This window comes from Mauremys mutica, chromosome 23 (genome assembly GCF_020497125.1).
Source record: "Mauremys mutica isolate MM-2020 ecotype Southern chromosome 23, ASM2049712v1, whole genome shotgun sequence".
Taxonomy (NCBI): Eukaryota; Metazoa; Chordata; order Testudines; family Geoemydidae; genus Mauremys; species Mauremys mutica.
In genome coordinates, this window is record NC_059094.1 from 11,635,577 (window position 1) to 11,658,629 (window position 23,053).

Genomic DNA, 23,053 nt, shown 5'->3' on the forward strand with positions numbered 1-23,053 from the left:
GAGAGGGGCAAGGATCGGTGGGGTTCTGGGTGAGCTGCTGTGGAGACTTCTCATCGTGAGTGGCCACTCAACCATGTCCCCCCACCAGGGGTATTTGGAAGAGGTGTGGACCCAATGAGATATCATCCGCCATTGTGGGAGAGGGAGATGGGAGGTTTCCCTTGAGTTATCAAGTCTATGCATGACAGTGGGGCCCCAGATGGTCATTTCTGTTGCAGCTGCATCCTGGCCAGTCGGTTGGGATAAAATGAGATGTGAGCCAAACCTTTACCCCGGCCCTGAACCCTCAGCCTGTCTGAGGAGTGATCGAGTTTGGAGGTTTCTCCCCATCCCCCCAACTCCTTTTCCTTTACTCTTTGTGGACCCAAATCTCACAAGAAAGTGACTGAGACTATGTGAGTCTGCAGGACAGGGATGTGTGTGACACACGCACAAGTATCCTGAGCCAGTTCCCAGTGGGAATAGAAGTGTGTCCATGACATTCACTTTGATTTTTAAATTTAGATCAATTTTCTGTGTGACTGTAAACATACCCCTGCGCGCCTGGCAACCCAAACACAACCGCACTGGCCTAGTGTAAGGGAGCAGGTAGTGAAAGTGCCTGGCAATAATGGTGACCCTGAGCTGGGTAGATCACAGCTTCTTAACATGAAGGCGGCAGGGATATCCCACAACTCCCTCTGTGTTCAGCTCCCCTAGAGCCTCTCAGCGTGGCAGCCAGCTCTGTGCTGGGAAGGAGCTATGCTGACTGCCAGCTGCAGCTGCTCGGCATTAGAAGGACATGGGGGTTGCGGGTGGAACTGGATCTGGATCCGAGGCCCACACCTTCCCCTTGTCCTAACGAGGAGCAGGTGCAGCGGGACGCTCTGCACAGACCCAGCAGGGGTGTGTCGAGGTTTCTGGGGTTGGGCTGAGCTCAGCAGTGATGTCTGTACCCTCTCAGGGCAGGTGTACACATAAAATGCTCTCTCCTGCCGACATGCAGCTCCTTAGCGGTCGGGTGCTCATACCGCAGGCAGCATCGCTGGCCCAAGCATTCAAATATCATGAGGATTTTTTTTTAAATTGGTTCTTTTTCTTTGCCTTCTGGTCGCTGAGCCTTTAGGCCAGTGGTTTTCAAACTGCGGGTCATGACCCCGTACGGGGTCGCGGAATGTAAGGCACTGGGTCGCGGGGGCTCTGGTTAGCACCACTGACTGGGCCGTTAAAGGTCCCGTCGGCGGTGCTGCCTGGCTCAGGCAGGCTAGTCCCTACCCGTGCTCCCACCGCGCTGCGCCCCGGAAGTGGCCAGCGGCAGGTCCAGCTCCTAGGCAGGGGGGCCATGGAGCTCCACGCACTGCCCCCGCCTCCATAGGTGCCGACTTCCCCTCTGCCCCTGGCCCCACCCCTACTCCACCCCTTCCATGAGGCGCTACCCCCATTCCAACCCCTTCCCCAAATCCCAGCCCCACCTCCTCCCCTGAGCACCACGTTCCCGCTCCTTCCCCCCCCGGAGTGTGCTAATGGCGGCCAGGCAGGAAGCGCTGGGAGGTAGGCAGAGGAGCGGGGACATGGCGCGTTCAGGGGAGGAGGCGGTGGGGCAGGGCGAGGTGGGGAGCTTGGCTGCCAGGGGGTGCAGCGCACCCACTCATTTTTCCCCGCGGGTGTTCCAGCTCCGGAGCACCCATGAAGTCAATGCCTATGCCCACCCCGAGCACTGGCTTTGCACGTCCATTGGCCAGGAATCAGCCAATGGGAGCTGGATGGGGGATGCCTGCAGGTGAGAGATGCGCAGAGACACTTGTGCACCTCCGCCTAGGAGCCAGACCTGCTGCTGGCCGCTTCCGGGGCAAAGCATGGTCCATGGTGCCTGGACAGGCAGGAAGCCTGTCTTAGCACCCCCACTGCGCCCCTGACCGGAGGCTGCCCAAGGTAAGCCTGTGCCCCAACCCTGCACCTGAATCCCCTGTCCCAGCCCTGAGCCCCCCTGCAAACCCAGAGCCCCCTCCTGCACCCCAAACCTTTCATCCACAGCCCCACCCCAGAACCTGCACCCCCAGCCCAGAGCCCTGACCCCCTCCCACACCCCAACCCCCAGCCCTGAGCGCCCCCAAACCCAGAGCCCCCTCCTGCACCCCAAACCCCTCGTCCCCAGCCCTGTTGGGTTGTGAGCATCAACGATTTTCTTCAGCTGGGTCGCCAGAAAAAAAGTTTGAAAACCACTGATCTAGGCTGCACCCAGGCTATGGTCTCAGCCTTTCTCCACAGCCATGAGGGCAAGAGACTTTTATTGTTAATGAAAGCTGAGAGTCTCACAGAATCACCTGGCTCCAGGAGCTGGGGCTTTCTGCAAAACACCAAGTATCACATATCAGAGTGTTAGTCTGTATCCACAAAAACAACGAGGAGTCCAGTGACACCTTATAGATTAACAGATTTATTGATTAAAATCACGAGAACTGGGCAAACTTTACAGCAAAAGAAAAAGCGAGGACCCGTTGCCTTGCTCATCTACAGGCCGCTGCTTGTATTCAGCCCAACTGGTTCCCGTATAATAGGAGAGTTAGGGCAGGGCGTATACGTTAATAGCACCAGGACACAGAGCACAAGGAGACGTTGTCTTTAGGGTACCGAAGTGGACTGGTTGATTAGTAAAACAATGGTCATGAGGCGGCAAAGCACATGGTGTGTAGGAGATGACTTGTGTTTAAAATCCAGCAGGAGGCTTCCCTGGTGCAACCTCCCATGGGAAAGAAGAGGCAGCCTCCCTCCCTCCGGTTGGGTTTGCTTCTGGGAGGGGAGGAGGAGAGGCTTGGAGGGCTTTGTGACAGCAGCCAGGCCAGCTGAGCTCCAAACCCCGTCCCTGGCCTCCCACCCTCCTGTTCCCCAGCCACCCGCTCAGAAGAGCCCATGGTTAATATCCTTCCGCCCTCAGGCACAATGACAGCTGAGCATCCTGAACCTATGAGCATGAGTCATGGCCTTTTGCTGTGCCTGAGCCTGGGGTGGAGGACGGATGGGAAACATTCCCAGCGATGAAAGGGGGAAGGGCAGGAAGAGAGAACACCCTCCCTTTCCTGTAGTGTTAACAACCAGAGGAGGTGGAGACAATAGGCCTCCTGCAGCTGGGCCTGGGGCTGCTTCCTGCCAGGACCATCCAGAGCTGCCTTTTACTGACCCACAATCAGCCACCTTGACATCAGCCACACAAAGGCCACCTTCCAAGACAGGCTCTGTCCTGCATGCAGCCTGGCCGTCCAGAAGCTCCAGATCCTAGTCACCCTCCAGCTATTTATGGGTTCCCTCTTCCCGGGCTGGCGATTTCTGCTGTTGTGGAGAAGGCAAGGAAACAAGACCTGATTTGGAACAAAGATAATGTCATTAATTTAGCGAGACAAGAGACAGCAAATAAGAGATATTCGCTCACCCACCTTGTCTCTCTCATATCCTGGGACCGACTGGGCTACAACACTGTGAACAATAATTAATTCAGAACAGTTTGCTTACAGGAAGCAGAGCTGACTAAATTACATGGTTTTTTTCAGTGTTGTACCCATGTCGGTCCCAGGATACTAGGGAGACAAGGTGGGTGAGGGAATATCTTTGACTGGACCCGCTTCTGTTGATCAAAGAGACGAGCTTTTGAGCCACACAGAACTTTTCTTCAGCTCAGAAACCAGCAGAAGAGTTCTGTGTGGCTCAAAAGCTCGTCTCTTTCATTAACCGAAGTTGGTGCAATCAGAGAGATTCCCTCACCCACCTTGTCTCTGCAAATTATTTGCTGTCTTTCATTCTTTGCTAGAGAGCTTTACTATATGGAGGAAAGAGTCCTGTGGCACCTTATAGACTAAAAGATGTATTGGAGCATGAGCTTTCGTGGGTGAATATGCGACAGGTGTCTGACGAAGTGAGTATTCACCCATGAAAGCTCATGCTCCAATACGTCTGTTAGTCTATAAGGTGCCACAGGATTCTTTACTGCTTTTACAGATCCAGACTAACACGGCTCCCCCTCTGATATATGTAGGAGTTGCTTCTCTCTGCCAATGACAGGCAGCCGCCTCTGGGGCAGAACATAGCAGCTGCGTAAGAGCCTGCAGCAACACTACTTATCAGAGGGGGAGCCGTGTTAGTCTGGATCTGTAAAAACGTCAGCTGGGCCGGACGTGGAGAAGCCGATCCCAGCCAGTAGTGAGGTAGTCTAAGCAATTGGTGGCTGAATGGAGTGAAGGTGGAAGGTGAGCAGAAGAAAGGGGCTGGGACTTATTCTATAGTCTATTTTGCAGGGGTCTTTTTAGTCAAAATGGGGACAGTGGCCCAGTGATTAGTGTGCTAGTCAGGCACTCGGGAGACCCCGCTCCGCCACAGACTCCTTGGGCAAGTCACTTAGGCCTGGTCTATACTTAAAAGTTAGAGCGACGTAACTCCAGTGCTGAGGGGTGTGAAAATTCCCCTCCCCGGGCGCTGTAGCTAGGCTCACCCGACTCCAGTGGAGATGTGAATTCTTCCAGCAGTGTAGTTTCTGTCCCTCAGGGAGGAGGATTTCCTACCGCAGAAGAAAACCCCCTTCCATTGCTGTTGGCAGTGTCTCCACTCCAGCAGTGCAGCTGGAGCCCTGGAGCTGGGCTGCTGGCGCGCCCGTAGTGTGGACAGTCGCTCGGTGCCTCATCCCCGTGTTCCAGATGGGGAACTAATAGCAGTGCCCAGCCTCCCAGGGATGCTGTGAGGATAAATACATCAGCCAGTGGGGTGCTCAGTCAGATACAATGGAAATGAGGGCCGGGTACCTCCCAAAGATAAAGAGAAGGGGGGTAGTCTTGTGAATAAGGCACGAGCCTGGGGACACTGGAGATCTGGGGTCAGTCCCAATTCTGCCGCAGACCTTGGGGCAAGTCACTTGACCCTGTCTTTGCCTCAGTTTCCCCATCTGTAAAACAGGGGCTAATTGTCTTTCCCTGTCTCCCCGGGGGATTGTGAGGCTAGATTCACAGCTGTGTCTGAGGCCCACGCAAACTGGTGATGGGGGTCAGAGAAGCATCTCGACGTCGAGTATCAAAGCTGTTCCTTTGGGCTTGTGACTCTGCCGTGACTCAGAGCCAGGCATTCGCAGTGACTCCCACCAGAGGCAGGTTTCCCCTCCCACAAAGGCCGGCTCCGTGTTTCAGCTCGCTCCCTAGCTTCTCTGTAAAGGGCTCCTTAAGTGCAAGGCTGTCAGAGCTGACTGACACCCTCGTGGGTCAGGACTGTTTGTTGTAGTAACCGGAGCCTCAGGAAAATGCCTGAACAGCTCAGTTGTTTGCAGTGTTGTCGCCGTGTTGCGCCCAGGATATGAGAGACACGAGGTGGGTGAGGTAATATCTTTTATTGGCCCGAGTGAGACCAGCGCCATGGCTCCTCGAAGAGCTCAACTCAGAGCTGAGGGTGAGAGGGTAGCCCCTGGGGCAACGTCTGACTAACCCCGCCCGGCCCAGCTGAGATCAGCAGCTTTATATGTCATTTGTGGACTTGTCAGTTCCTGTACACCCCCCCTGCCCAGCATGCTGTTAGCACTGAGCAAGGAGGAAGGAAACCTGCAGTGTGGCATTGCATGGTGAGGTTTGTGCCCGCCAAGTGCGTCCCAGCTCTGGGCTGCTAGGCGCTGGCACCTCAGGGACTGAAAGCAAATGCAGCAAGCGCTTTGATGCCTCCCGTTCCTGTGGCACCTCTCCTCGCAAGCTGCATGCACACAGCACCGCTGCCACGCCCTCTGCTCGGCTCGATGGGAGTGCACACCGCTGCTTCTTCCCACAATCCAGCCCAATTCTCCTAGCCTCTCAGGCCTCTCCAGGCCTCCTGGATTGCACCCTTTCACCTCATCAGCCTACCCACTGCAAATGCACCGGCCACTGTCCTCTGCCAATTCCCTTCCATCCACACCCTCCACCCCCTGCCCAGCTTTTCCAGTCCTAGGCGCCCTGCACCACTCTGCCAGTGCACCACAATCTCTGCTGTTCTAGACCTGGGCAAATAACATGTTCAGCTGTCCATTTCAGATCCCTCTAGAAAGATATTCAGATCATCTTCACACTGGAATATCCCTGTGGCACCACAGGGACTCCTTACATTCCCCGTGAACACAGACAATAGACCGCATTAGGCTCCCCCTGAAGTGGGGACAGCTGCCAGAAAGATGGCCCCGGGGTGAAATTAGGGGCGGCCTGGGTGAAACGCAAAAGATACATTTGATACAGGCGATGGGGAGTCAGTCCCCATTCACCTACCTAATGCCCACTGATGGGCCTCACCCACCAATTCGACGACTCATTAAAAACCAGCTCCTGGAAAGTGAGGCATAAAACAGGCAGGTGCAATCAGTCTTCTGTGGGTGGCTGAAGGACTTTCTGATCTGCAGCATCCATCGCTCTACCCTAAAAAAGCTGCAATGCTGCAATAATTGGAGACATGGCCAGGGTCTGCTAGAGACCGGGTTAAAATCACCATGTTCCCTCGCTGTGGGTGCTGTGGGGCAGCAGGGGGGTGGGGATGGGGAGTGAAAGATGCTGGCATCTGCCCCTCTTAGTCTGAGCAGGTTGGTTTGAGCCTGGTGAGTGTCACCCCCAGCTCCTTGGGAAGGTGGCTCTTTGGCTAGGGGACGAAGGAGTCTAGTAGCCAGAGACCAGGCCTAGGAACCAGGAACTCCCAAGTTCTAGCCCCTGGTTGTGACCTTGGGTACGTCACCTTTTTCCCTGCCTGACAAGTAGGACTTGAGCCTCTCCCACCTCACAAGGGAGCGGGAGGACGTAGGGCCTGAGGATGACTCAGATCGGGATGGGGGCAGAGGGCTAGTCCCTAAGAGGAAGCCAAGCCAAAGCCGCCTTCTCATGCAGGCGCGTTGGCTCAGCAGGTTGGTGTTCTTCCAGCTTGGGGGAATTCTTGCTGTCGCTCCTGAGACGCAGGGGCATGGGGTTAATATACTGAGTTTCAAGGCCTCACCCTGCTCGGGGCCCCAGCTTCATGCAGTGATGTCCTGTAGCCTCCTCCCGCGTCTCTGTGCCGGGGAAGCAGACAACTCTGGCACCTTTGCCTCTCTGCAGCTGTTGCGGCCAGACAGCAGGGGGCACTCCTGGCTCGCGTCCCTCTGGGTGCTGCTAATGCAGCCCCCGCGTGTCCTGGTGCGCCGGGATCCACTAAAACCAGGGGCGGGGTCATGGGGGAAGCTCTTTCCCCTGCAGACCTAGGCTACTGCACCATTTCTGGAGATGGCTGCGTGCAGTCTGAGGGGGTCCCCTCCACCCCCAGTTCTCATGCCATAGGCACGTAAAGCCAGTGTATGGCAGAAACACACCCCCACCCTGCCCCATGAACAGGAGGGAGGTGACAGGGTGCTATGGCAAATGCTTCAAATAACAATGGAAAAGGCCTGTGGGTCCCGTACAGTCCACCGCCCTTGCAGACGCGTGGTGGGCTCAGCCCCTACACTGGGCCCTCAGTGTCCCCAGAGATGGGGCTGCTACCTTCTCACAAGGGGCCGCGTCTCCACAGCTCCTTCGGCTTCACGGTCAGGAACGGTTTCCTGCCTGCAGGTCCCTGTTCTGGGTGCTGGAGCTCAGCTGTGAGCAATGCACAGCATTCCTGGCGCATCGCTGAGTGGGGTGAGGAATGCTGCTGGCTTTGATGCCGGGAAGATCTTGGGATGATTCCGAGCAGGGAATCGGTTCATTTCTTCCAGGCTCCTGCAGGCATCAACACGTCCCTTGGCTCCCGCTTGGCAGTGGAGATGCAGCTGATCTTATACAAATCTGTATCTTAGCAGCCTGGCTGGAATTGCTGCATAGTCCACTCCTTTGGCGGGGCGGGGAGGAGGCTGTGGCTTTTGTGCCATCTTATTACTCCGCAGGTGCCACAAGATGGGGCGTATGTGAGAGAGCCACAAGAGGGTGCTCTGTGTTTGTGTGTGTGCACACGCCCGCCACAAGGGGGAGCGCTCTGTGTGTGTGTGTGTGTGTGTGTGCGTTGCACAGCAAGTGCAGTGTTTTACAGGGGGTAATTGTACCATGCAGTAAATTTTTTGCTAGGATAAAATTGCTCAGTGCAGGGTGACAATACAGGGGCTTGGTCATGAAAGGGGATTGCACCTCGCCTCACATCTGTTGTACACCAAGCATTTGGAAGGCGCTGGGTTACCAGGGCTGCAGTCTGGGGCTCTCAGATGCTGTAGCTGGGCTGGGCCCAGGTTGCGACCGAGAGCCGGCGCTGCCAGCACTGGTACCGAGCTGCGCTTCAGCCTTCGTCACAGCCACACCCAGCTGTTCCCTGGTGCCGGCTTGGTCACAATGGGGCTGATACTGACTGATGGCAGCGGTTGCTCTCTGGGTCGGAGCAATACCGAGCCCTGTGCTGCTGTGGAGGGTTAGAGGGTCAGCAGTGATCTCGGGGCCAAACGGCCATTCAATGGCAATTAGCTGAAAAAGCCCCGAGTGCGTTTTTGAGTCTTGCACCCTGGCACACGTGTTGCTGTGGTAGGAGGGGCCTGCTCAGGTCTCAGCCTCAGCTAGTGCCCAATGGCTGGGCAGCACTTTTGGGGCGAGGGTGTTGGGCAGAATCCCAACAGGGTCCCTAAACAGGCTGCAGCCCACGTGTGACATCCGTCCTCACACCCAAGAGCATCCTCCACTCTGACCTGGCCAGCCAAGTGCTGGGGGGAGGCTCTGGGGCATAGAGACCCTCTGCTCTCTGGGCTGGAGTTTCCAGAAACCAGGAATCTCTGCAGTCCCGTCGAGAATAACCAGCTGCACGTTATTGCTAGTTGGGCTTATGTCCGGTGTGGCACGGCCCGAACTGCAGCCTGCCTCGTCCTCCTATCGACCCCCGGGGGACAAATTTGGCAGGTTAGATCTGGATCCAGAGCTGATCTCTGGGGCTAATTCAGATTAAGATTTAAATCCATCTAATTTAGAGCACCTCAAGAATGGCCCGAACCAGCGCACTGGCTGTGACAAGCTCCCTCTGCCGGCCCACTGGGGTCAGGCTTAGCCTTGGGCCCAGGGGTCACTGCACTAGAGGCAGGCGCTGCGGGGAGCTCTGCTCACCCAGGCCAGGGAGGGGTATGTGCAGAGCCGAGCCCCCTTAATTAGCCCCTGTGCTGGTGGGAATCTGAACGCCCCCAAACTTTGGGGGAGGCTGGATCTGCAGACTGGCTTGTAGCCCATCGCTGTTCCCAGTGGGGGTTCAGCCACAACAGGCTGGAGGGTTTCAGGGGGGGAGGGTCAGCCTCCCCCCCACACACACACACACGAGGTGCAGACTGGGCATGTCAGCCTAGCCTGGGAACCCTGCAATGTCACATGTTGCAAGGGAGTGGCGGGGTCGGGATGTTAGTTCTAAGGCTCTTCCCACCTGGGGTGTAACCAGCTCCCTCCCCTGGGGTGCTTCTCCTGCCGGTGCCAGGTACTTCCCTGCCTCTTTATGGGCTTTGCAGGGTGTGCGGCTGGGATTCTGCTCGCTTGGTCCCCACGCACCCAATCAGTTTTATTGCTTTGCTTTTATTTCTTCATGCGGGGGGGGGGGGGAGCCCAGCCACGAGCTCCTTTCACGTCTCACCACACTGCAGGGCGGGCTCGGCCCCCCCCCAGCTGCACCCGGACAGCCCCACTGACGCCAGTGGAGTCACAGAGCAGGGTTGGGCCCCGGCTCTGAGGCTTGGCAGTGCCACGTCACAGTGGCTTGGACAAACCTCTTGCCCAGGTCTCCTTGGTGTGGGGTTGTTGTGGGAGCCAGCCGGTGTGGGGGGGATTGGACTGGGCACAGCAGCCCAGAGACACTCGAGATCGGTAGAGAGGGAGGGGTGTGTGTGTGTGTGTGTGTGTGTATCCAATCCTGGGGGCTCCTGGAGGAGGCCAGTGCCCTCCTTCCCCCACACGCGCCTAGGGAGCTGGCAGGTGGCCATGCCCCTGAGTCCCCTGCCGTGGGTGCCCGTGTCTCCCCAGGTGCAGCCGGTACCCAAAGCGGGTGAGTTTCACTCAGTTTTGGCGTCTGTGCCCCAGCTGCCTCCGCCTCTGGCCCCGCCACCCAAGCTCGCCCGCCTGCTGCGAAGAGCTGCGTTAGCAAAGGCCCAGTGGAACGTTCCACGTGCTGAGCCCGCACAAAATGCTGCCTAGCGGCTTTGCCGCTGAGCCCCGGCCCTGCGGCACATCCTGGGAAAAGCTGCAAGACCGGCTCTGAGTGCAGCGAGCAGCGACGCCCACCCTGCCCAGCAACACTGTCATTTCGGCTCTGTCAAAATCCAGCGCTGTGGCTCCCACCTCAGCACCCTAGTAACCCTTCAGAGTCAGGCTGGTCCTTAGCTGGCTAGCACCTGGGCACCGGGGGGGCACTGAGCTGGAGCTAATCCCACCTTGCCCTCCCCGATCACCGGCCTGGGAGCTCTGCAGCCAGGCCCGGAGGAGCAGGGAGCTCACAGGAACAGTAGCAAGGCTGGACTGGTGGGGCCCCGTTCCCCATGTCCTGTGTGGGCTGCTCGAGCTACACTACCCAACCGTGACAGGCCCAATTTTCCTCCCCCTGCCCCCCACCCTGGCTTGTCCTGCCAGGGCCGCACCTCTTGTGTTAGATGTGTGCCTTGCTATCAGTCTGTTTTGTTCCCTCCCCCAGACTGTGCCCCACGCGCCCCTATTGACTTGGAGTAACTGCCATGTAAGAGCCGGGCGAGCGGGAGGCTTTGGCTGCTGAGCTGGGAGGCTTTCATGTTTGTTTGCCCCCCCGCAGGAGGCAGGTGAAGCTTTTGGTATGGGGCAAGGAATGCTGGGTGGGGGCTGAAATGACTTTCAGGGAGGGGTTGAATTCTTTGTCCATTCTCCCTCTGCTTCCCCCCCCCCCAAGCAAACTGAGAACAACCATCTGCCCTAATGCTCTATGCGCCAACTTCTGCTTCTACATCCAGCAGTGCATGAAATAGTTAACAAACTAGACATTGGTGTTGTCAGTAGGTTTCAGAGTCAACACTCGCTGTAGAGGAACGGAGCAGGGTCACACTACCCCACCAGAATTGGGAGGGGGTGTTCAGGCTGTTTGCAGACCTGGCTGCATCAGTTCCATTGGGTTCCCAGCTGGGAGGTTTTGTTTATAACCATAAGGGCTAGAGACTCTCTGTTACACCTCTCCCAATTTCAAACTAATCTCCAGTTAGGTGTCTGTGTCAACTCCCTATACGCAGGGCACTGCTAACAGGCTATACTGTACTCTGAGACTGTCTGGCTCGAAATGGCTTCCACTCGCTGCTAAACACATTTCCCCATGAGGAAGCTTCTCCTGGTGAGCGTATTCCCAGTCTTAGCTCCAGCCCTGTGGGGAGGTAGCCTAGCGAATCGCCCTCCTTTCAGATCGCTGATGACCCCCAGTGGCTTGGTCCTACCAGCGCTTAGCCAAATCTGCCCTCTGTCTTCCTCCATCAACCGACTCCCACCCAGTCATTTCTGTTGCTCTTCTCTGATTCTCCCCCCGCTGATCAGTAGCTTTCTGGGGCTGAGCTGAACTCTGGTCCAGGTGCAGGCGCAGAGCAGGACTAGCCCTTTCTTGCGCTGGTGCATTTTGCTTCAGCATGTGCCGCCCCCACACAGGCCAGGCTGCACGGCCGCCCCATGGCTCCCGTGTTCTGCACCACCAAGTCCAGGCCTGGCTGGGCATGGCTGTCTGCAGCCCATCTGCCCCATTGTGAGCAGGTCCAGAGCGCAGTCCCTTTGAGGGTGCAGCTGACGGCTGCTGTGGCTCGTGCTCACAGTTCTGATCATTAGGGCCTTGGCTTCGTCCCGTCTCCCAGTTTCGCCCCCTTTGTAAGTGCCAGTAACATGCTGCCTGCCCTCGTGCCCCTCTTCCAGCCCCTGACAGGCCGTGGCGCTGTGCGTTATTGGACCCCTGGGTGAAGGGCTCTGGCCTGTGATACGCAGGAGCTCAGACTAAACGAGCTAATGGGCCCTTCTGGCCACTGAGCCAGTCCCATCTCTCCGCTCCAGCACAATGCTCTGACTCATACCGTGACATTCTCCAGCCGCTGCCCGGGCTCACCCCGCTGAGCGGTCAGTCCCAAACTGACCAGACTCATGCCAGAGTAACACGCTGGGAGGTGCTAGCAAACGCCAAGGTGGATACAGGGGAGGTGGGACTGGGCTGGGGCACTTTGAGGGGTGGGGGCGAAGACGTGAGAGATGGTTTAGCAGCTTGGAGGACATCGCAGGCCCTGGAAGGAGGGGCAGTAGGAGGCGGTAGTGGGGCCGCTCCAGTCCCAGCACTGACTGCAGGCAGCAGGCTGAGCTCAGCACTGCCCAGGGTGATGCAGCCAGGCAAACAGGTTCTGCTTTACGCAGCCTGGCCTCCCACGACATTACATCAGTGCACCACCCAGGAAAGCACCAAGGACTCTCACATTACCTGGAACTCGGGGAGTCCTGGGGGAAGGGCCGGGGGCGCCTGGATTCTCTTCCCAGCACTGCCACTGACTTGGAGTTACCTCTCTGTAAACTGGGTATAATAATGCAACCTCCCTCGTAGCGGGCTGTGACGTCTGATCAATCTTGTGTCTCGTGCGCCCATGGTCCAGCTGACGCGGCCCGTTTCAGTCTCAGAATAACGCATGTCATGAATGTGCAGCGATGGCGCATGCGGCACTAGGCAGCGAGATCAGTGACCCAGTGACAGATGCCTCTGAAACTTTACTGGTGAGCCAGCCCTGGAGATGCTTCATTACACAGGGACAGCATGGCCTGGCCACATGCCCTGCAGGGACCTCGTCCAGCAGTGGCGGGGAGCTCACGCTCCATGGCTCATTGGGGCCAGGGGCTTGGTGATGTGGAGACTGGGCTGATGGGAACAAGACTGAGTCAACCAACCTGCGGCCCAAAGGCCAGAAAACAGCCTATGGATGGGACTGACTTTAAATGGCTACCAACCAGCGGTGGGTTTAACCCAGCAGCCTTAAGCCTGAGCTGGCTGGGGCAGGCAGCAAGGAAGAGCTGCTAGGCATGCTGGTCACAGAGGCGTCAGCTGTCTAGGAGAGCCGGGGGACCTGTGACTCCGCCGGACCAAGGAGAGGCGCCTCTCGTTTAGTGAGGGGCCCGCACCAAGCCCCAGCGTGTCTGTTGAACCCATCGCTAGCCAGGAGTCCTGGGTCCTGTCCCCACCTCTGCCACTGAGCTGTGCACAGCGCTGGCAGTCACTCCCGTGCCGTCCCAATCGCCCCAGGCGTTACCGGGGCTAAAGCTCCCCCTCATGGGGGACGTGAGGCTCCATGCGGTCAGGCCCATCAAAGGCATTGGGCTCATGGCCTGACCAGGTGTGAAGGGCTCATGCCATCCAGCTGGGGGCCTGGGGCCAAGCTTCCCCAGTGCTGGGGCATTGGGCCGTAGCTCCCGCCCAGCTCGGCTTCGATAAATAACGAGCAACGTCCCTAGAGCTGTGCCCTGTCCCGGAATGAACTGCCCGAGCCGCTGGGCCTGCTGCTTGACCGCACGGCGCTCCCGCCCCAGCCCAGCGAGTGCGCAGCGGGGCCAGCGTAGGACACTGCATGTGCTGCACATTCCTGGGAAGCAGCTGCAAATCTCAGCCTGCACGCAGGGTTCCTGAGGGCTGCACGGCTGCGCTCGGAGCCCTCTGCGCTTAATGGGCCCTCAACAGCCGCTGCACCCGAGGGCCTGCCAGGATCGTCCCGTCCGCCAAGAGCTGCAGGGTGGAGCCTCAGCGCCACATACTTGGGCTGGAAGGAGCCCGGCAGGGGTGTGGCTGGAGATGAAATTGGCACAAGGTGCTGAGCTCAGCTACAGCATCGCAAGCCGGCAGCTCTGCAGGGAATGTTCTGTGCTGACGTTAGTGCTGAGCTCGGCACAAATCGCCTGGCTCCCCGGTGGGCGCCCAGACTGGTTTGGTCACACGACGCTCCTCCGCCCCTGGGCTGGTAAAGCCAAGGCCAGCGCATAGTGGCTCAGCATGTGGGCTTGGGGGCACCTTCTGGTCGCTTTACAGGGCCAGAGCCTGTTTTCTGGCCTCACGGCTAGTAGCCCCTTTAATGGCCCTGGGCCGACTCGCCATATGAGTCGGAGGAGCAGGGTGTAGCCCCGAATACTGGCCCACTCCATGCCTGCTGCGTCACAGGGGGAAGCGGGGGACTTAGTGCAGCAGCTGCGGAAGCCTGCTCCCTAAGAGGATGTGGAGTTCCTGGGGGCGTGGCAGGCTGGGTGGTTTTGGGGTTCAGCTCTGGGCCAGGAGTCAGGAGACCCCCCCCGCTCTTGGCTCTTCTGCTGGCTCTGAGGCGCCTTGAGCACGTCTCTGCCCCTGCTGTCCCTGAGTTTTCATTTTGTGGCCATTAGGTATTGCCTTGTCCCAATGCTTACCCATGAGACGCTCAGCTGGCCGTCTGCCAGACACACCAGCTGTTCAGAGCGGCTTTTCAGGGGCTGGGGGGCCACCACTAGGTTCCCAGCCTGCAAGGAATAAGCAGCTCTTGGCTAGCAGCTCTTCGTGGGCTGTAAACTGTCCTGGTGGCAGGCGTTTGGCATTACCGGTGCAGAATGCCTTGCCTCCCACTGCTGCCGCCCCAGTGCAGCTGAGGCAGGAATTTGCTCCTCGCCACCACTTGCCACTGAGCCGCAGCAACGCTGAATGGCGCCAAAGGCCGGAAGCTCACTGCATGCAGCTGTAACGGCACTGAGCTTCTCCTCCCAGCTGCAAAGTGCAGGCTGGGCTCTCTAGACTGACTTTCAGAGCCTCGGTAGGGAATTAGACCCCAAATTCTTTAATGGGAGCTGGGCAGCCAGATCTCATCTCATAGGCAACTCCGCAAACCTCAATGACCACAACGCCAGGAGCGTGGTATGTGTCTCCCCTGAAAGATGCAGCCTCCACCAGACGTCAGGTTCTGCACTGACTCAGTGGCTCGCTGGACTCCCTCTATCATCAATGCAGCTCACACGTAGACAGGCCCGTGGTGCCTAACCCTGCTCAACCAGCCCTACGTGACAAGGTGATAAAACGCCAGTGGCCAGTGGCTCTGTCTACACTGGCGCTCTCAGCAACACTAGTGATGGTGGGAGAGCTACAGAAAGGCTAGTGTGGGCAGGGCCTATTGACTCACCACCGCCACTATCTTCCCATCCAAATGCCGGCCCAGCCCAGCTCTGCTCTGCTCGAGCCGATGAGCTCATAGCCCAAGGTGGCACGACTCTCTTTTATGGTAATGATTTGTCAAGTTGAAACTAGTGGAGGGCAAAAGCTGAACTCAGTACAGTCTGTCAGCTACACCCATTCTCCAAAGGAATGAGCTGGAAAAGTGCCAGGTTAATAACTGCTGAGCTTTCCTGGGCTTCTATGCATCCTCCCCAGAAGCCCCTCGGCTCTGCTGTGTTTGCAGCCCAAGGAATCCAAGCCCCAAATGTTCCTTTCCTCTCTAGCTGAGGACTCAGGAAGCTGGCACTGCAAGGAGAGTGGCGTGTGGAAATCCTACTGTCAGCACCCCCTTCCCGTCGGGCACATGGCGCAGCCACTGATGTCGCCTATATAACATCTTGGTGACGCTAGGCTTGACTCTGATTTCCCTCTCTCTGCATTGACCCCTCATTGAGGTTGTGACTCTAGGGCTCTACCTGTGCTTTTTAATGAAAAGCAGAACAGTTTAGAAGTGGGCTGGATAGTTATTAATGCTGGGCTTTCAGCCTAGACTAAAGCTACAGCCGCCTGCTTGGAGTAAACCAGAGGGCCTGATCACTCCTGGGCATTAAAGCTGCCATGGCATGTTCTCCTCATGGCGCTGCTTACTGCATTCAGCCTCCCTCCATTTCCAACTGGATGTAGTATTTGCCTTCCACCCTAGGCTGTTGGGTTATATTGCTGTGCACTGCTAAACGCATCCTGCCTTCCGCTCCAGAGGTGTGAAAGTGTCCATGTGTAAGGCCCTTTGGGGTCCTGAGTGCTAGTGATCCTGACAGCTATGGGAGATCATTGTCATTAACAGCAGCTTATTCTGTGAGCAGACAAGCCCCTGCTTGTGGTCCGTGAAATCCAAACATCCCCAGCTGGTGTCCACCCCACGGCCATCTGCGAACACAAATGAACACACTTCAACAGCTCTTTCTTTAATGCTGTTACTGAAGGATGCCTAAGACAGGACCCTTGTGACCTTCCACTTGCTCATGAGCCCACGGCATGTTCATACGGCTGAGAAATGGGTACATTTTGTGCTGGCAGTTTAGCAGCTGCTCCCATGTGAAATCCTGAAATCGCCCACATCTGGAGGAGGAAAACAGCACGGTAAACTGTTGCCCAACATGCCCTTACACAGAACTTAGCACCTGGTGTAGACAGAGTAAGTTGTGGTTACTTACGTGTAGGCTGATCAGGATCAGCCCTGGGGAGGACCCTAAAGGCTCCCAGTTAGTTGCAAAATCTTCTTAAGAACTTTTCTATGTACACGTAGCACCAGTGTGGGTTTTCTGAGTTAGTTACACAGGACAGACCCGGGGGGGAGGGGTGTCATGGCACCTGGCACTGGAGATGGCCTGAAGAAGGGTCACTGATGCTGTTCCCTTCAGGTGGGTGAGGGGATCCTGCTTACCCATTCATGAGCCATTCAGAGTCTCCCCCCACAGGGAAAGCTTCTGCTCCTCCACCCCACCTATTTCTATCACTTATCAAATGTTACCAGGTCTCACAGCGTGTTGGTCTCTCTGTGGGCACAACCTGCTCCCAAGGCTTCCTGGAGCCTCGCTCCTCTGCTCGGGCCCAGCACTCATGCACAGAGCGACAACAGGCAGCCTGGCGTGCATGAACCTGCCTGGAAAAGTACCGCGCTCACTCCCTGCTTAGACTTGAGCACGCCAGGAACTCCCTCTCCCCTTCCAGTGCATTGGAAACACATGCTCTGTGGTGTGCCAGGCAGCGCTGGCCATGCCCCGGCAGGGCCATGCCACACACCGGGATGCAGTAAAGAAGTGACTACGAGGACTACAAAGGCAGGAGCGTAAGTGCAGTTTTATTGGAGAGGGACAGGCAGGCAGTGGCTTTGGCAATACACAAATACAGGAGGCACCTCAAGTTTGTCATTCTTAACCCACTACAAAGAACCCCCCATGGCCCAACACCTCCAGCGTCCTACTGACTGCAAGGAATACCCAGCAGGCTGGAGAGGAACCCTGCAGAATAAGTCACTACAGAAAGCAAAGGAGAGCGCACTCTCTAGCTGCGATCGACTAGGTTTTGGTATCTTTACACTGAAAACCAAACTCAGCTTCCCCCTTTTTAAATGTTAAGTGCCACGAGGCACCCCCAGGCCCCAATGCTGGGGGGATGAGGAACCCCTGGTGTTACTGACAATGTGTGGGACACCCAAGTTTGTGTGAAGCTATTAGTGCTCTTCCACAGCAGTAACTGCCCCAGCAGGAAGAAATGTGGAAGGAGGGGGGGAGGGTCAGGGAAGGGGGAATTGTCCCAAAGCTGCCATGAGAAAAGGCAAGATAAAACGTGTGAATACCATACGCACAGACCAGTCAGTCCCCTTTGCTGTTGGAATCCAGGCAGAGCTTCTGGGAGCCGAGACGTGTCTTACAAAAAAGGAGGAGGGACAGGGAGAATGACCATTGCTTGGTGGGCTGCAGTTCAGTTCTTAGGCTCTTCCCCGGCTTCTCCACCGTCTTCTCCCGCACACTCTGCCGTCCATAACGTAAGGTTGTCCCTGAGCAGCTGCATGATGAGGGTGCTGTCCTTGTACGAGTCTTCACTGAGCGTGTGGAGGTCTCCCATAGCTTCATCGAACGTGGTTTTGGCCAGCGTGATGGCCTGCTCTGGGGCGTTGGCGATCTCGTAATGGAAGACGGAGAAGTTGAGGGCAAGCCCCAGGCGGATGGGGTTCGTGGGCTGCATCTCCTTCTTGCTGATGTCCATTGCTTCCTGGTAAGCTTTCTGAGCATTTTCTATGGTTTCTTTGCGCTCATCCCCGGTGGCTACCTCGGCCAGGTATCGGAAGTAGTCTCCCTTCATCTTCAGGTAGAAGACTTTGCTCTCTGCATCGCTGGCTTTCTTAATGAGATACTTGTCCAGCAGCCCCAGGACAATGTTGCAGACATCCTTCAGCTCCCCTTCCACCTTCTCCCGGTATTCGTTCACCAGCTGCGCTTTGTCATCACCCTCTTCAGTCTTGTGCTCGATGCTGGAGATGACCCTCCAGGCGGACCTCTGGCATCCCACCACGTTCTTATAGGCAACGGAGAGGAGGTTGCGCTCCTCATTGGAGAGCTCATCCCCGTGCTCCACCACTGCCTTCATGAAATCAGCCATGTCCTCGTAACGCTCGGCCTGCTCGGCCAGCTTGGCTTTTTGCACCTGGTGGTTTCTCGCCATGGCTGGGAGCGCTGGTGGAAAGGAGACCGCTTTGCAAGGAGGCTGGTTTGAAAAGGAGCAGGCAGTCACCCTGGGAGCCTTCCGAGTCTCTGTTCAGCTCTGCTGACGGGATCGGCTTTTGGCTTGGCGTCTCAGCCTGGAGCAACAACTAGGCGTGGCAGAGAAGCTCTCAATGAACCCCTCCCCCCACTTCCTCCCAGACGGTGCTCTCCTTAAAAGGAAAACTGCAGTGATTCACCTTGGAGCTAAACGGATTATGCACTAGCCAATGTCAGAGAAATCCACCTTAATGCAAGGCCCCCTCCCTGAGACCTGCTGGGCAGGAGGCTGGTACCCGGAGCAGAGGTCTTGCTGTTTGGTTCCAGTTTGCGTGGCTGACTCTTCCCGCTGTCATAACTGACCCCTTTTTTGGCAACCAACGACTTGCTAGGTCATGGAGGGTGAGGTAGAGGTGGCCCCTCCTGATCAGAGTTAGGCTCCCTGCCAGGGTGTGGGGGGGAATCTTGCCCCACTGCTGTCCCTGCTCTCTGGCTGGATAGAAGCCGTCAAGCCCTGGGATGGCTGATCTTGCAGCTTCCAACAGCCCTAAACTCACCTTCCAGAATCTCTCAAACATTTTATCATTTTAAGCTTGACATAAATGCTGGGAGATTTCGGATGCAGCTCTTTGTCCCACTAACATCCTCAGCGGTGCCTCGCAGGGGAACCTGGTGGCAGATCAGTGGCAGAAGTGGCAAGAAGCAGTGAACAAGCTCCTAAACCAAAGGTGGCCAAGCAGCTCCAGCGTTATGGGGCAGAGTTCTGAAAATGCGGTTTCTGTTCCAAAATGCTGGCAGGTCTACAGGGCTCTTCAACTCCTCAAGGCCCCAGTATTTATCCCCATTGTACAGCTCGGGAACCAAGGCAGAGAGGGTAAGTGACTTGTCCAAATCCACAGACGTTTAGGGGGATTTTTGTTTTTCTTTCTTTCTTTCGTAAAGGAGTGAGATTAGAATCAAGGAATTTCTGGCTCCTAATCTTATGCTCAAATCGTACTTCAAATTGAAGTCCTCTTACTTCTGTTAAAATTGACCCATATGTATCAGGGCTGACCTCTGTTTCCCTAGGCATACGTTTATGGGCAACTAGGAAGGCGTAAGAAAGAAGCCACCTTCTACTTGTGTCTGTCCAGCCCAAAGCTGTCTACTGAGCAAAGGAGCAGGCTAGCACTGCATGGTTAAACAAGCCTGCACTGCCTGTCTGAGGTGTTGGTGGGGAAAACTTCCACGACTGCTAAGTTCATTTTTAAATCACCTCTGCCACTGTCCCTTGAGGGAGACTAGTGTCAGAGAGAACATGATGATATTGTCCAAGTTGGTTGCACACCACTCTCTGGAAGCATGTTCAAGAGTCGGACTGACCATGGGAGGCTGGGGGACAGTAATGTTTAAAGTAGCCCCCCCATTTCAGGATGGTGTACCCGTGCAACTCAACGTTAAATGCCTCAGATGAGAGGCAGCACCATTCCCCACTACAAACATCAATGAAACAGAAATTTTGCTTTAAAATAAGAGCTTCTAAAGCCACTTCCTAACAGCATGGCTCATCATGCGAGAGGCAGGGAACACAGCTCGGATCTAAACGCAGGAGGGGACTTGTGGCTGTTGAAAGGGTGTACTTGAGACACAGACATCTCTTTGTCAAATAAAAGCTGTCCTGTATTGTATCCTCCAGCCAATTGTCAAACCAGGCCTTTCTCCATTTCTCCAGTCTTCTTTTTGATTACATTGAAGGTGTTTGAAAAACAATTTCTGCGATTGCTTGGCTGCTTTGTAATTAGCTATTCCGATTAGAATCTGTGTCTCACGTTACACTGAAGTTTCACTCTCAAACTGATTAAGCCTGTTCCCACTTGCCAGGAGCTGACTACTTCTCTGTCTGATGCTGCCTGAAGGCTTCATGACAAATTCACCGCACTGAAACCTGCCTTAATCACTCGCCTTATCTGCTGCGTGGATACAGCTGGTGTAGCATGGGGAGGGGAGGGAAGGGTGGGGTCAGTAACTCAGCTGTCCCAGTTTGCAGGTAAATTGTTATAGCTGCATGACTCACTGATTTACTCATCTGTGCAAATAGCTGCGGAGTGTCTCCTCCAGCTGACGCAGATGGGAACAGCATGGCCCAGGGTGGCTCTTGCTCTCATGCTGGTTTTTAAGGGTTGAGGAAAACCCACTACTGAGGCTTGAAACTAACTTTCCTGGGCCTAGACATGAGATTAACACTGCATGGTGGACTCTCTAGCTAACTAAGGTACATATCTGGCTCCTTTTACACCATCCTATCTGATCACCTCACACACAATCTTCCCCATCTTCACACCGCTCATGTGCCATGGGGAAGTGCCATTATTGCCATTCTATAGAGGGGGAGCTGAAGCACAGAGACTCGTGCCATTTTCAAAAGTGCTTTTGAAAATCCAACTGCAAGTGACTTGCCCCAGGTCATGCCGGAAGCCTGTCCCAGAGCAAGGACTCGAACCCAGTCTCCCAAGTTCCAGCCTAGTGCTCTAGCCCCTGGCCTCGCACCAGGCTCCTCGGAGACACGAATTCCTAGCTGAGGGCTAGTGTTTATATTTGACATTAACACTAAGCTAGGACTCTGGCAGCCTAATTCTTGTCAGATCTTGGTGTTTCAGTACGGCTGGGCTGGGTCACTTCTGGGAGGGGCGTCCCAGATGCTGCAGGGAACGGTGGTGCTTCTGCTTTGTCAGCGCTCAACCCAATGCCCCGGTCGGCAGGGCAAAGGGAAGCTGTGCTGCTGGCAGAGTCCTGCTCTACCTGACACCTAAGTTCTGGGTCCTTGTGAGCTTTATGAAAGCAGCCAGAAGTCTTTGCAAGCCGTGGGTATTAACGCTGGCACCGGGATCAGGCCCTAGTTTGGAGAGCTACATGCTGGTGCCTGAATCTGTACTGTGGGCTGAGTACCTGTGAGACACCCTGTGCAAGCCCCACAAGGTTGCCAGCTTCCAGGGGCGGCTGGCCATCCTTTCCATGTGCCCGCTGTCACTCCTAGGAGTGCTAACACGCTTCGGGTCATTCTCCCCTCCCTTTGAAAACATTTGTTCCTTGCCCAGTGAACGTTCCAAGGGACAAACGATTCACCGCCCCGGGAAATGGAATTTGAGAAGGAATTTTTGATCCGTCCAGCCACTGAACTCCAGTGTACAGAGCTTGGGCTGCTGCCTTCACATAGGAGGCAAGTGCCGTCCTTGGCGTTAGGGCCAGTCTAGCCTCACTATCCCAGCAATCACTACGCACAAGGGGGCTTAGTGCGGTTCCCACTCACGCCATTCAGGGGCTGAGAGTTACACTGAAGAGGCCTCTGTTCTTGAGAGGAAACTAGCCCCACCTGTGTGTCAAACTTGTGAAAACTCTCTCCCTTCCCAGCACTAGATCTCAGTTTGTCCCTGCATTATCCCACCATTGCTGTTCCTGGCAGGGTGAAGGCTCTGCCAGTCTGTTACCGGGAAAGCGACAGCCTAGATACAGTCGGAATCTTTGCTTGTTTTTTAATACTGGTCACCTAATGGAAGCAATCACCCAGCGATCTCCCTTGGTTTGCCCGGTGCGCACACCGAGTCACCGTGTGTAGGCCACCAGTGCTGACTGTGCCAAGATGGGCTGAGCGGCTTCCATTTTAAACTGTCTGCAGTTGAAGTGCACAGACCAGACTGGTGGAATGCCCTTGGTGAGGACAGCACTGCACGAACCTTAACTGAAGGCAGCTGCGTCAAGGACCAAAGGCCAAACAAACTAACCTACCTCGACTCTGCAATAGGTTGGGGTACATGCATTTCCCAGTATTACACATTGTGACCTACAGGCTGTGGCACTTGTCCTTTCTGTGGGGCTTGCAGCAAACTCACACTCTGAGCACTAAATCCATTTACGTTTGCAAAGCTGTTAGAGCACTGATGCAGCTGTGTGAGGTCTTTTAAAATAATTCTTCCCATCCACTCATTCTGATCCACGGTGGGAAGGCCAATGGCACAAGTGGACTTTGGGAGTCATGGTGCTGTATGAAGTACAAAGCCAGGACCAGTCTCAGCAGTCTAGTTTTCCATCCCTGGTCATGTCTGTCATAAATGTTTTAAGCACAACTTCAAATGCTGCTCTCAACCACGTTTTGTTTCTCGGTAGCCAGCTCACCGCAACTGCAGCTGTGTGTGAAGACAGCTCATTGCATCCTCATGCAGCTATGGCTGACTCTGCCCTGCCCGGGGGGCAGCTGTGAAAAATAAGGCCCTTGGAGTTGCTTCCAGCCAGTACTGTCTGATTTAAATGCATGTGCATCTGAAGTAATAGCATATAAAACTAGCTCTTACCAAGGGAGGCCTGTTAAATAGTTTCAGCAGAGGCTAGATGCCAGTCTCCATGTCTTGTTGCAGGGCCATGGATCACCACCTGCCTCCTCCTCCCGTCCTGTGCACTCACTTCAGCAGCTCTCACACGTGAGGCTTGAGGCAGAGTTCTGCTAGCTCTGCTCTAGAAAGCCACTTAAAATAGCCCCCCGGAGCAGTCAGATGCTTGCTGATAGCCTGCAGAGTGCATGCAGGACCATGAGCCCCCCCCCCCCCCACCACCACCACCACCAAAGCTTGTTTGAACCAACCCTTCCTGCCCCTCAAGAGCCATAGCCCACCCTGTCTCAGTTTTGACTTCACTTCGATCTCTGGCTGGTA

General features: G+C 55.8%; 2 protein-coding genes across 4 annotated transcripts in view; both read right to left on the bottom strand.

Annotated features, from left to right (window-relative positions):
• Nucleotides 1-2,973: 2,973 nt before the first annotated feature.
• ZDHHC18 (zinc finger DHHC-type palmitoyltransferase 18) overlaps nt 2,974-23,053 on the bottom strand; it is a 45,628-nt gene continuing 25,548 nt past the window's right edge. Inside the window, exon 9 of one of the 3 annotated variants that reach the window (XM_044997613.1) lies at nt 2,974-3,335. In XM_044997613.1, the coding sequence (XP_044853548.1) occupies nt 3,150-3,335 (186 nt within the window). In that variant the 3' untranslated portion in view covers nt 2,974-3,149. Of the gene's footprint in view, nt 3,336-15,930; nt 16,036-16,111; nt 16,228-23,053 lie in introns of those variants that run through there. The other 2 variants (XM_044997618.1, XM_044997615.1) reach the window with 2 other exon arrangements.
• On the bottom strand, nt 16,250-22,898 carry SFN (stratifin). Its single transcript, XM_044997621.1, has one exon. The coding sequence runs from the start codon at nt 18,331-18,333 to the stop codon at nt 17,593-17,595; it is 741 nt and encodes a 246-aa protein (XP_044853556.1). The 5' UTR covers nt 18,334-22,898; the 3' UTR covers nt 16,250-17,592.

Coding starts and splice junctions, on each gene's coding strand:
- SFN (XM_044997621.1), bottom strand. CDS start 18,333: ATGGCGAGAAACCACCAGGTGCAAAAAGCCAAGCTGGCCGAGCAGGCC.